The sequence below is a fragment of the Stenella coeruleoalba genome (genome assembly GCF_951394435.1).
Source record: "Stenella coeruleoalba genome assembly, chromosome: 12".
In the NCBI taxonomy this organism is placed as follows: Eukaryota; Metazoa; Chordata; class Mammalia; order Artiodactyla; family Delphinidae; genus Stenella; species Stenella coeruleoalba.
Window position 1 is genome coordinate 58,453,755 of NC_137158.1, and position 12,086 is coordinate 58,465,840.

At 39.9% G+C, this 12,086-nt stretch overlaps 1 protein-coding gene across 8 annotated transcripts in view; it reads left to right on the top strand.

Annotated features, from left to right (window-relative positions):
- The window catches only part of L3MBTL3 (L3MBTL histone methyl-lysine binding protein 3), a 117,132-nt gene that overhangs the window by 86,135 nt on the left and 18,911 nt on the right, over nucleotides 1–12,086 (top strand). For all 8 annotated transcript variants that reach the window (XM_079940004.1, XM_079940005.1, XM_079940003.1 and 5 more), the window contains one exon: nucleotides 1,292–1,441. In XM_079940004.1, coding sequence (XP_079796130.1) covers nucleotides 1,292–1,441 — 150 coding nt within the window. The remainder of the gene's footprint in view (nucleotides 1–1,291; nucleotides 1,442–12,086) is intronic.

Consider the following 12,086-nt stretch of genomic DNA (forward strand, 5'->3'; position numbering starts at 1 on the left):
CAGGGGACACGGGTTCGTGCCCTGGTACAGGAAGATCCCACATGCCGCAGAGCGGCTGGGCCCGTGAGCCATGGCCACTGAGCCTGCGCGTCCGGAGCCTGTGCTCCGCAACGGGAAACAACAAAAAAACAAAACAAAACAAAACAAAATCAAGGGGCAAGATAGGGAGTTAGTTGGAGGGGCTGATTATGTATTGAGATAGAGGCTGCCCAGTTTTTCTGGAGACTGGAAAGCTGAGGCCCAGGGACAGGAGTATGCTGACTTAATGCTGAATTAACAGTTAGTGACCTAGATTCCCTTTGCTTGGATAACAGGAGTGATCCCCCCATGGAATCTGAGAGACGAACCAGTGGTCACAGATAGAAGGGAAGGGAGCTAGATGGGTCATTATCCAAGTTGGCTCTGGTCCGTTTTCATATTAGGGATGGGAATAGCTACAGATCGATTTTTTTTTCCTAGGATATCAGGTATACATATGGGCCTGGAGACAGGAAATGGGGGGAACCTCCTTCCTTTGTAGGGTAGCAGCTGTTATAAAGGAAATTAAACAGTTTATGATGGCCCTGGGCGTGGAAGATCACTTTAGGAAGGGATCTGCTCCATCTGTCAATCACTCTGTCTCTGTCCCACCTCTGTCACCCACCCTTCTATGTTAAGCATTTCTCTCTTGGGCTGATGGTTCCTAGAGATATGCACAGGCCCTGCCCTTGGACAACACAGGAGGGAGTCCTTCGGTGACCATCGCACACTTCCAAAGACTGCATTTAAAAATCTAATGCAAAGACATATTTTCTATCAGAATATACTTAAATTATGTTTGTTTGTTTGTTTGTTTTAATTAATTTATTTTTGGCTGTGTTGGGTCTTCGTTTCTGTTCAAGGGCTTTCTCTAGTTGCGGCAAGCGGGGCCCACTCTTCATTGCGGTGCGCGGGCCTCTCACTATCACGGCCTCTCTTGTTATGGAGCACAGGCTCCAGACGCGCAGGCTCAGTAGTTGTGGCTCATGGGCCTAGTTGCTCCGCGGCATGTGGGATCTTACCAGACCAGGGCTTGAACCTGTGTCCCCTGCATTGGAAGGCAGATTCTCAGCCACTGCGCCACCAGGGAAGCCCTTAAATTATGTTTTAAAGATAAAATATTTCATACTGTATGTTTAATCTATGTAAATATATATATCCAGTTAAATTTTTGCATTTTATATTTTTAGCTTGTCATTTTAATTGGAAGAAGTAATTATACCCTAACAGGAGTGTTCTTTTCTTTCGTTTTTTTAAAATTTTAATGTTTTAGTGCTGCCACCTGTCCCTATTCAGAAATCAATTTGAATAAAGACCGAATTTTCCCAGACCGCTTAAGTGGTGAGATGCCTGCGGCTAGTCCATCATTTCCAAGAAGTAAAAGGGCAGACACAAATGAAATCTCTTCTTCTCCTGAAACCAGGTAATTAAAGTGGAAATATTAGCGTTATTTAGAGGTACTGTAGTTGGAAGATTTTTTTTCCTTAGGTGATTTATGTTCTGTAGTGATGTCTTCTAGTACATTATTGAAAATGCACCTGACTTAACGTGAGGCCGATGGTACTTATAAAAGTATGTCCAAATCAGGCAGGATATCGTATTACTTGTTCATCTTTTAGTTGAACTTGCTTGATGTTAGAAGTTTGGAAATCCCCTTTTTATTTCATGCCAATTCATACTCTGAATGAACGGATCAATATTTGTATAAAAGCATCCTTTACAAAGAAGATGGTAGATTCCCTGTGAAAAATGGACATTATTTCTTTTTAGTGTTCATTATATGCCAAGTACTTGCATCTACATTATTTCATTTAATGATTAGGATATTTGTTGTACTGTATGCCCAGTCATTTGGTTTTGATATCACTTGTAGAGTTGAGTTGGAATGTTTTAACCTCCGTGGATTATTAGATAAAGAACCAAGTTTTGTTTGATGTTTTAAGTAAATGGCCTCTGCCTTTATATTAACTAAAGATATTACTAAAAGAAAGCATTAATAGAAAGATGATCCTTAGGTTTTGGGGCTTTCTTTTATGGAGAGTTTTTAAAATCTAAGACACTGTAGTTCTTTGATTAATATTTTGTAACTTTTGTTCTCATGGATGAACCAAGTGAACATTTGAATTAATAAATCTGATTCTTGGACTTCCCTGGTGGCCCAGTGGTTAAGAATCCACCTGCCAATGCAGGGGACATGGGTTCAATCCCTGGTCCGGGAAGATCCCACATGCCACGGAGCAGCTAAGCATGTGCACCACAACTACTGAGCCTGCGCTCTAGAGCCCTCGAGCCACACTATTGAGCCCGTGTGCTGCAACTACTGAAGCCCGCACACCCTAGAGCCTGTGCTCCACAAGAGGAACCACCGCAATGAGAAGCACATGCACCACAACAAAGAGTAGCCCCTGCTTGCCGCAACTAGAGAAAAAAGCCCGCGCACAACAATGAAGACCCAACACAGCCAAAAATTAATTAATTAAAAAAAATTTTTTTTAAATCTTATTCTCAGCTCACAGCAGTGTTATTGGAGTAATGGCACTTAAAGTATCAAAATCCTTAGAGAAAAGCAGTTTCGCCCTATGGATCGGGGAGAGCTGAGAGCTGTAACTTCTTTAATTATCAACAACAGTGGTTTTTTTTTTTTTTTTTTTTTGGCTGTGTGGGTTCTTCGTTGCTGTGCAAGGGCTTTCTCTAGTCGTGGCGAGCGGGGGCTACTCTTCATTGGGGTGCATGGGCTTCTCATTGCGGTGGCTTCTCTTGTTATGGAGCACGGGCTCTAGGCGCGTGGGCTTCAGTAGTTGTGGCTCAAGGGCTCTAGAGCGCAGGCTCCGGTTGTGGCGCACGGGCTTAGTTGCTCCATGGCATGTGGGATCTTCCCAGACCAGGGATCGAACCCGTGTCCCCTGCATTGGCAGGCGGATTCTTAACCACTGAGCCACCAGGGAAGTCCCTGATGATTTGTTTTTAATCCTTAAAACCATGACTAATGTAACATAAATTCATTTACCCAACTCAGTGCCCTGTAATGATGGCATATCACTTGAGGAAATTTACTTTAAGACAAATAAAGTACTAATTCACATAGTAATAATTGCAGAAACAGAGTTCATTGACTCACAAGGAGGTAAGGATATCTGAAGTTTAGATTTCAAAAGCTGAGATATTGTTTACAATTTTAACAGGATACTCTGAAGGGCTAGCAGTTTCATCTCACAGGCTTTTCAGTAACTTTCTGGGCTCTGGGCTGGATACCTGGGTCCAATTTCCTCACAGCAGAAAGACCTAGTTGGTTTAGATGATTTTTGTGGTCCTTTTTAACTCGAAATATTTTTAAGAAAAGTAATTTTTTTCTTTCAGTTTTATTGAGATATAATTGACATGTAGCACTGTATAAGTTTAAGGTGAACAACATAATCACTTGGCTTACGTATATTGTGAAATGATTACCACAGTAAATGAACATCCATCACCTCACGTACATCCAGAAAAAAAGAAAAAAATGTTTTTTTCCTTGTGATGAGAACTTTTAGAATCTACTTTTTAGCAGCTTTCAAATACACCATCCAGCAGTGTTAACTGTAGTCATCATGCTATACATCTTTAGGACTTATTTATTTTATAACCAGAAGTTTGTACCTTTTAACTGCCTTCCTCCAATTCCCCCTCCCCCATCCCCTGCCTCTGGTAACCACAAGTCTGATCTCTAGAAAAGAGTGACATTTATAGTGGCTCTAATGATTCCAGGGATCTGTCTTCTGTGAGGATGTGAGCATGGTTCTTCACGTCATCACCCGTCATTAAGGAGACAGTCTTAGAGATTTTAAGGTTTCTATCGTAATCCATGGCACATGTTTGATATCTAAATAATTTTTACATAGATTTTTAGCCCATACTGTCTTTTGATTCAGTGAATTTTAACTTGCCATTACTTCTCTGTGAATTAATATTTACACTTATTTGTGTTAAAGTTAAATTGCTTCAGGGGTACCAGGGTTTGGTAAATGAGCGTTATGTTATTCATGGTTTTGAAGACTTTGTTCAGATTTCTTCTCGTCTTCAACTTTCCAGGTTAACTATTTTTATTTTATTTATTTATTCTGACTCATTTATTTATTTATTTGGAGGCTAGTAGTAACCGGAGAGATTTGATTAGTTATACGTTGTCGAAGGAAACATGAGGGAGACAATCCCTTAATGATCCCAGACTTTTTAAGGTGAACATTTTTGACCGAGATTTTTTTTTGCTTTACTTTTTATGCTAAGTATTTTTAAGAAATGATTACAGACATCATGATATTTCAATCTAAGCACTTCATTATGAATAAAAACAACATTTCCAAAATAGCCAAAATAGCATCGATTTATTTACTTTTCTAAATATAGATTTTATTCTTTTAAATTTTAAAAAGTTGGCTTCAGATTATTTTATTTTTTTTCTTCTCCAGGCAGTCACTAGTTCTCAACAACAATCAAAATGATACGTGGTATTTTAGGTATAAATGATCATGGGGTAGCAGCACAGCAGATGTTAACAAATGAAAGGTTGTTAACAAAGAAGCCTCATCTTACGGCTTGAGGATGGTTGATTTAATGTAGAATTAATAGAGTTGCAGTTATCTGGCTTCTTTGCTTTAAGTGAATCTGTATGAACATATTTAATTACTTTTTTCCTTTTTAAAATTAGAAAAAGTTTTTTATTGAGGTATAGTTGATTTACAATGTTGTGTTAGTTTCAGGTGTACAGCAAAGTGAATTAGTTATACATAGATCCACTCTTTTTTAGATTCTTTTCCCATATAGGCCATTTCAGAGTATTGAGTAGAGTTCCCTGTGCTGTACAGTAGGTCGTTATTAGTTATCTATTTTATATATAGTAGTGTGTATAGCAAACATAAAATTTTTTGATCACTGATTCTTTCACCTGGACTTAAGAATGAAATCGTGAGCTGTGCAAAGCTCTGAGAACAGTGACTGATAAGCAATAAGCCCTCAATAAATGTTAGTTTTTATTAGTGCTGTTGCAAGAGGAATAGGTTGCTTATTTGTTTCACAATATTTATTTCAGAGGAGCAAAGTAAGGCTGGCCCATTTTTTTTTTTAATATTCCTAGGTTAAACTTTGAGTAGAGAGTACTCAAGATGATTCTCGTAATGTCAGATTACGGTCTCTCCTCTTTTTCCATAATCATTGCTCACGTAGATGGAATTTCCAAGTCAGGTTTTAACACATTTTCTTTGCATCCTTCTTAATAACTTGCTAAAAATTGGTTGCCAGACTCTACTTTTTTTTTAAAAAAAAAAGGCATTTGGCACAGCAGGAGACAGTTGCACCCGCAGAAGCAGACCTTGAGACAGAGATTTGACGGCAAGTGGTTTACTTGAGAGGTGAGGAAAACGCCACTAGGGGAGTGGAGAGGTGAGACCGGGAAGGAAAGGCAGCCAGTAAAAGCTTCATTGTCACCCCAGCTACCACTGTGGACAGCGGGAACACAGCCCTGCTGGGGGCACTGTGGGAGGCTGTGTAAAACACACATCTCAGGTTTTCCCACCATAGGGATGAGGGAGCTGAGCTATTTTAAAACACGAGTTCCTCTTCGGTCACGGAGCTAGGCTTCCAGGGGAGGAAGGATGAGTTAATTTCCCCAGCACGTCCCCTGCCGCACAGCAGGCAGAGCGGTCAGAGCCCCAGTAAATCCTGTGGGAAGGCAGAGCAGGTGAGAGGTAGGTAGGAGTCGGCCGCTGTGCACTGAAGGGGTAGCGTGTGGCTAGGAGATATGGGCCAAGCCCTGACAATGTCTGCCGCACCAGCCCATTCACCCATTTCAAATGCCAGCCGGTCCCCAGAATGAAGTATGCTGGCGTAGCTTGTGATCCAGGAGCAGACATAATAGGGCCAGATAAGTGAACAATGCAAGGAATATGTTTGTCCTTTCCATACCATAAATGGTATTTTAAGGGCCAGTTCACAGGCCACCTGCTTGGGATAGACCCATGGACAACCAGTGTTCCATAGCAATGCTTCCCAAACCTGACTCCACGTCTGATTCCCTGAGATCTCTAAAATTCAGATTACAGGGCCCAGCCCAGGCCGCCAGAATCTTTCAGGCTAGAGCCTAGGAGTCTGCATTTAAAAAATTCACTTGGGAGTATATCTTCCTGCTTAAAATTTTCCACGACTTCCCCTTACCCTTGGAATTAAGACCCTAATTCTGAACATGGCCTACAAAACCAGTGTTATCTGGCCCCTGCCGAACTCTCCAGCTTTTTCTCTACTAGGCTGTTTTTTTTTTTTTTTTTCACGGTACGCGGGCTTCTCACTGCTTTGGCCTCTCCCGCCGCGGAGCACAGGCTCCGGATGCGCAGGCTCAGCGGCCATGGCTTACGGGCCCAGCCGCTCTGTGGCATGTGGGATCTTCCCGGACCGGGGCACGAACCCGCGTCCCCTGTATCGGCAGGCGGACTCTCAACCACTGCGCCACCAGGGAAGCCCTCTACTAGGCTGTTTTTAAACTTAATGCTTCAGCCACCTTGGTCCTCAAACATTCTTTTGTCTCTACCTCGAACCCCCATTCCTACACTTTCCTAGCGAGTCTCTTACCTCTCAGGCTTCAGGTTAACTCCCGTTTCCTTAGGGAAGCTTTATCTGATCCTCCAGACTGTGGGTCAGATTCCTCATTATTATGTGCTTTTGTGTCACACATCCCAACACAACTGACACCTCTGCGTAAATACTTTCTCTGAGTCTGTGTACTTTGCTCGATGATAAGCTCCATGAGGGCAGAGGCCACGTCTTCTGTGATCTGAGATGCCCTCAGCACCGAGCACACTACCTGGCACTCAGGTTGGAAGGCCACCATGAATCACCCACCAGCCTTCAAAGGAGATGTTATCAGTCACATAGCCTAAGAGGCAACTGCTTCATAACCTTCTTTTTATTCCAGTAAAACTTCCTACTTTCTCAACTTTGTAAAATCCCCACGCTGGATATCTAAGAGGTAAATCCCCCAAACACATACCTACACTTGTATGAATTAGGGCAGTGTTTCCCAAACTGTTGTTTAACTACCTGCCCACGTAGAAAATGGTACTGCGGAAATGACCACATTTGTATGACACAGAGGGCTGCCTCTGGCTGTCAAGAGCTGGGGCCACAGGCAACAGTATCTCAGAGCACTGGTACCCAAGTGTCAGGGCATCCTAGCTGGGAAGCTCTGCCTCACATTAAGAGGGCTCTACCTTGAGTCCTTTTGTGGGTGTGCTGAATGTTTGGGTCTATTTTCCTACAGAGACTCGTCAGATGGGTGGTCAGCTGATGAATGAATTCCCAGTGTGTATTTAGATAGAAATGTGAGGATGTAATCCTCTCCCAGTTATCCATTCATTCATCAGACGCATAAGAAGTGTCTGTGCCGCATCTAGAGCTTTCAGTGAGATGTTCTTACTTGGGAGAGCAGCAGCTCATCTCTGCCCTTGCCGTGCTGCTGGCAGCAAGGTGGTTAGTCTGGGCTCTGCCAATCAGTGGAGGAGCTTTTCCTGGGGACCAATAACCTTAAGTCTCTATGTGTCTACAGCTGAGTAAAAGAAAGTTTATTTTTCTCTGTATAGCTGTATAAAACCTGTGGGTTTCAAACTTTGTGTTGCATCAGAAGTATCAGATGCTTGTTAAAATCCAGCCTTGGACGTACCATCTCCAGAGATACTGATTCAGAAAATGTAAGCTGCATCCCAGTTCATTTTTAACAAGCATCCCCAGGTGATTGGATGCAAGTGATCTATAAACCAGGCCTTGAGAATCATTACTGAATATAAAGACCCTTTTGCGGAGTAATGATTCACAATGTGTTACCAAATAGAGAACATCGGCGTCTATCCCACATAGTCTTGTACTCATGAAATATATTCTAGAGGTGCTTGTAATTGTGTTTCTAAATTAGGTGCTATCGCAATTAAAAACCACATCATATTTTAAGGTTCCATGTTGTTTATGCCTGCTTAGGGATAACCACAGAAGTACAATAAAGCATTTTAAAAATACCTGCTAATGCTTGTATTACCTTGCAAGGCAAAGGTAATTACTAACCTATATCCAATGAAAAAATTCAATTCACTTCTTTATAGGCCATTAAAACCTACAGCTTTTCAGGTTGTAGGTCTAGTGTTTGTACTCTCAGAATTACATGGAGCAGTGACAGGAATTGCAGCTTCAATCTAATTCATATATTTAGGATGAATCAGATTTGCCCATCTGTACCCCATGAGAAGGGCCCTGTGAAACAGATGGGAATACAGGCTAACATAAAATATGGAACTATAAGCATATATACATCTCTTTATTTGCAAAACTGTAAAATCTAGTAGTATAAAATTAATTTAGAGCCAGAAGTTCTAAAAGATTACAAAAGTTAATTAGGACTCTTCAGAAACTTTGTTTTGCTTCCTAAGGTTTTCTGGTCCTGAGGGCTTGATGTTGACTACTCAGAAAGTTCCTTTAATGATTGGTCATTCCCTGCCTATTGTAAAGCCTCTTCCCCCCTTTTGTTGATGGGCTGCCAGATATGGATTAGGAGCTGTGGAAATTTTCAAATATTCCAGTTCTTGGGAATCTGAGTCAAAACTATGTAGTTGTTTGTGTGCACCAGGGAGAAGCTGGGTTTTGGTTAAAACACTCACAGTCCTGATGCCAACGGCTGTGACACAAGGCAACCATTCAGAGTGTAAGGAAGAGATGACTGTGTTACTGTTGATGCCCGGGAAGTTGTTAGAACAATATTGTAACAGAGTCTGATTTTCTCTCCTTGAATAGCACTTATTCTTGACTCAGGAGACTCTTTTATAAATAGTAGAAAAGCAATGATATCTGTTCTTTTTCCTATGACAGCAGCGTGAAAGCAGTGCAGTCCTGCTCTTATGCTACATGATCTTTATGTCCCAGATCTCACCTTATTGGTTAGGGCTTTTCATTTTATAAGAGAACTGATTAATTAATTGATGAATTCATTTTACTGGGGAGTTTCCTTGGCATCTTGATAACATCCACTATTATTTACTTACTCATTATATCCCTTTCTTCACTAACATATGTTCCTTATGCTAAATTTTAATTTAATAGCCTTATTAATCAAAATGTTTTATTTGTAGTCATTAGATAAATAGTAAACTATGCTTATCTCTCCTGGGCTGTGTTTATGAAAACTCTATTAAAACTATTGTTCATGTATAGTCTCAAAAGGGATTTAATTATAAAAACTCTTTATTCGAATGTTACCTGTAGACATGGAAGTTTTAATTGCACTGGTTCTATTTGCCATCTTTTCCGAATCCCTTTGAAGATGGTGACCTCCTTATCCTGAAGCCATAAAGCACAGTCTTCTCTTTATTTGTAGGGGGCATTTTGGAGACAATTCAGGTTCTCTTTTACAGTACCTCTAACATACAACCTGGAGATTCCCATTCTCTGATTTTTTACATGTGAGTGACCTCAGCCCAGAATTTTTTTTTCCAAATGCTGGGGGCACGCAAAGAGACATCATTTTAACATTCAAAATAGGAAACCCTACATTTTTTATAGCTCTCTGTACATTCACTGTGTCCCCACTTGTTCCTGGGGAGTACAGGTACTCTGCAGTTCTGACAAAGCCCCTGTGAGACTAGAATAAGCTCTTCTGGAAAGAGAAGGATGGGGAGGTTTTAAGGTACGAGCCAAGCCAAACTCATGCTGGAGTCAGAGAGCTGGCTGCAATCCCTGAACTGAAGCAAAAGAATTGTTTCATATTGTTTCAATATTATTTTTAACAAACTGATGACTGATTGAAACATAACGGGCTAGGGATTGTTTTTAAATGAAAAATAAAATTGAAGAAACAGCTGTTGGCATTCAAATGCGATCCTGTTATTATGTATTTACTCTTCTAATGTTTGTTTCACTAATATTTACCACAAATCTCATTTGAGTAAGATAGTAAGACATCTAAAGCATGACACATAATTACACAGAAAAAGAGAATGCTGACTCAAAAAGAAAACATTTTTCCATTTGAGTGTATTCCACTGTCTTAATTAAAAGCCTAAAGAGTATTGTTGAGTAAGATTTTAGTTATGATCATATTTCAATTCAGGCTAAAGAAATGCTGAAATAAATTGGTTGTTGAAAATTCTAAAATCCCAAGAGAAATTGCTGTGTTCCAGACACTCTTCTAGGTGCTTTTAGCTATGTTTAGATCATTTAACCCTCATAATGCCTATGTGGGGTAGGCGTTATTATTACATCCCCATTCAGCAGACAGACCTCTCTCGGTTACAGGTTACACAGCTAGTAAGTAGCAGCCTAGGCAGTCTGACTGTAGGCTGGCTCATAACCATTACTCTAAAGGCTGTTTTAAAACTTGAGGGAAACAGGTTACTTAAAGAAAATAGGTGTCAGTAGATACTTTTATCCTAAAATATAAGTAATTCTTAAATAGTAATAGCTGCCACTTATCATGCTGCTACTTATGTGTCTGGCTGTATGCTAAGCACTTCCTATACATCGTTTTATTCAGTCCTCAAAAAGCCTGTGAGGTAAAGGATTTATTATCCTTGTTGTACAGAAGATGCAGCTGAGGATTAGGGAAGTTCAGTAACTTGCTGAAGGTCATATAGAACTTGTAAGTAGCAGAGCTGAAATTTGCACCAGGACTCTTCACTTTCAAAGACCATCAGCGTCACCACTGCTGGGCTGCTTTCTCCATGTTATGATACACTCCCCTGTGCCTAATCAGCTTGTATTCCCTTCCTAAACAAAATTGTTGGTAATGAAAAATGTCGATCAAGAGGAGAAGATAAAGGAGTTTTAAAGTAGAGGAAAATTGTCATATTAAAATACAACAAAAATATTTTTGGTTGTCATTAAAAAAAAAAAATCTGTCAACAAGCATATCTTGCACTCTGTTCCAGAGTGTTACAATATTATCACAGAGTTTTGACATTGTGATATAAACGTGTTTTGTTTATAATTGGAAGACTGTGCAGCTAGAATAACTTTTTGCTTGGGAAGTCGATATCCTAGATAAAGCATTTCATTTTTGCACAGAGAAATTAATCACAGTACCTATTCAGTGAGAATTAGCAGTGAAATTTCTAACCTTATAGGTGAGAGAAATATTGGTTGCCCAGTTGAGAAAGTGACTTTTATTTTAAATAAAATATAAAACAAGTAAGAATATTAGTGAGTCAGATTCCTCATTCCTGACCTTATCAATAAAAGACGGTTTGAAAATAAGATTATGACACCAGAAGGCCAGTTCCCTTTAACTGCATGTAACAAGGATATGGTACTGTATTCTGGAAAAACACAAGGGTAAAAAAACAAATAATAATTAAATCTAATTATAGATTTTGGTGTCAGTAAGACCTGGTGCTATACTTGCCCTGAAAATTTGGGATTAACCTCTTTAAGTTTCAGTGGATATAACAACAGAACCTTCTTTCAGTGATTGTTATGAAATAATGGACATGTAAAGAACTCGGCCAATCTTTGGTGCATAATATGTTCTTAAGTGTATTGTTTTCTTATTATTACTTCTTATTAATACTGTTTCCACATTTCTGGATGTGCTTGGTCAGGATTCTGTTTCCTTCAGGGGTTCTGTTCATCCATCTGTTTCGTAATACCCCTTCTAAAAGACTATTCATATTGACCCCACCCTGCCAACCCTCTAGCTAAAGGAAGCATCAGAACCCAAAGGGGCTTAGTCACTTTTAATTTTAAGGAGTTAGCAAAATCAATTTATTGATTGGAAATAAAACATTCAGTGAACATTTCTTGTGGAGTCCTGCATTGGAATTGTTTCTCGGTGAAGATAAATATCCATATGTATATATTCCCAAGTGATATGGGTTAAATTTAATGAAATATCACGAGTTAAAGTAAGGAAAGTAAGAACTGAACACGCTTCTATAATGAAGGAACACGAATATACAAGCAGAAAGCTGCTTTTGTGCTTCTCTTCAGCGATGGATTATGGCACATTTAGGATGAAGAAACTTTTGGGGTCAATCATCTTATTTTCCTTTTCTATCTCTGTTCCCTCC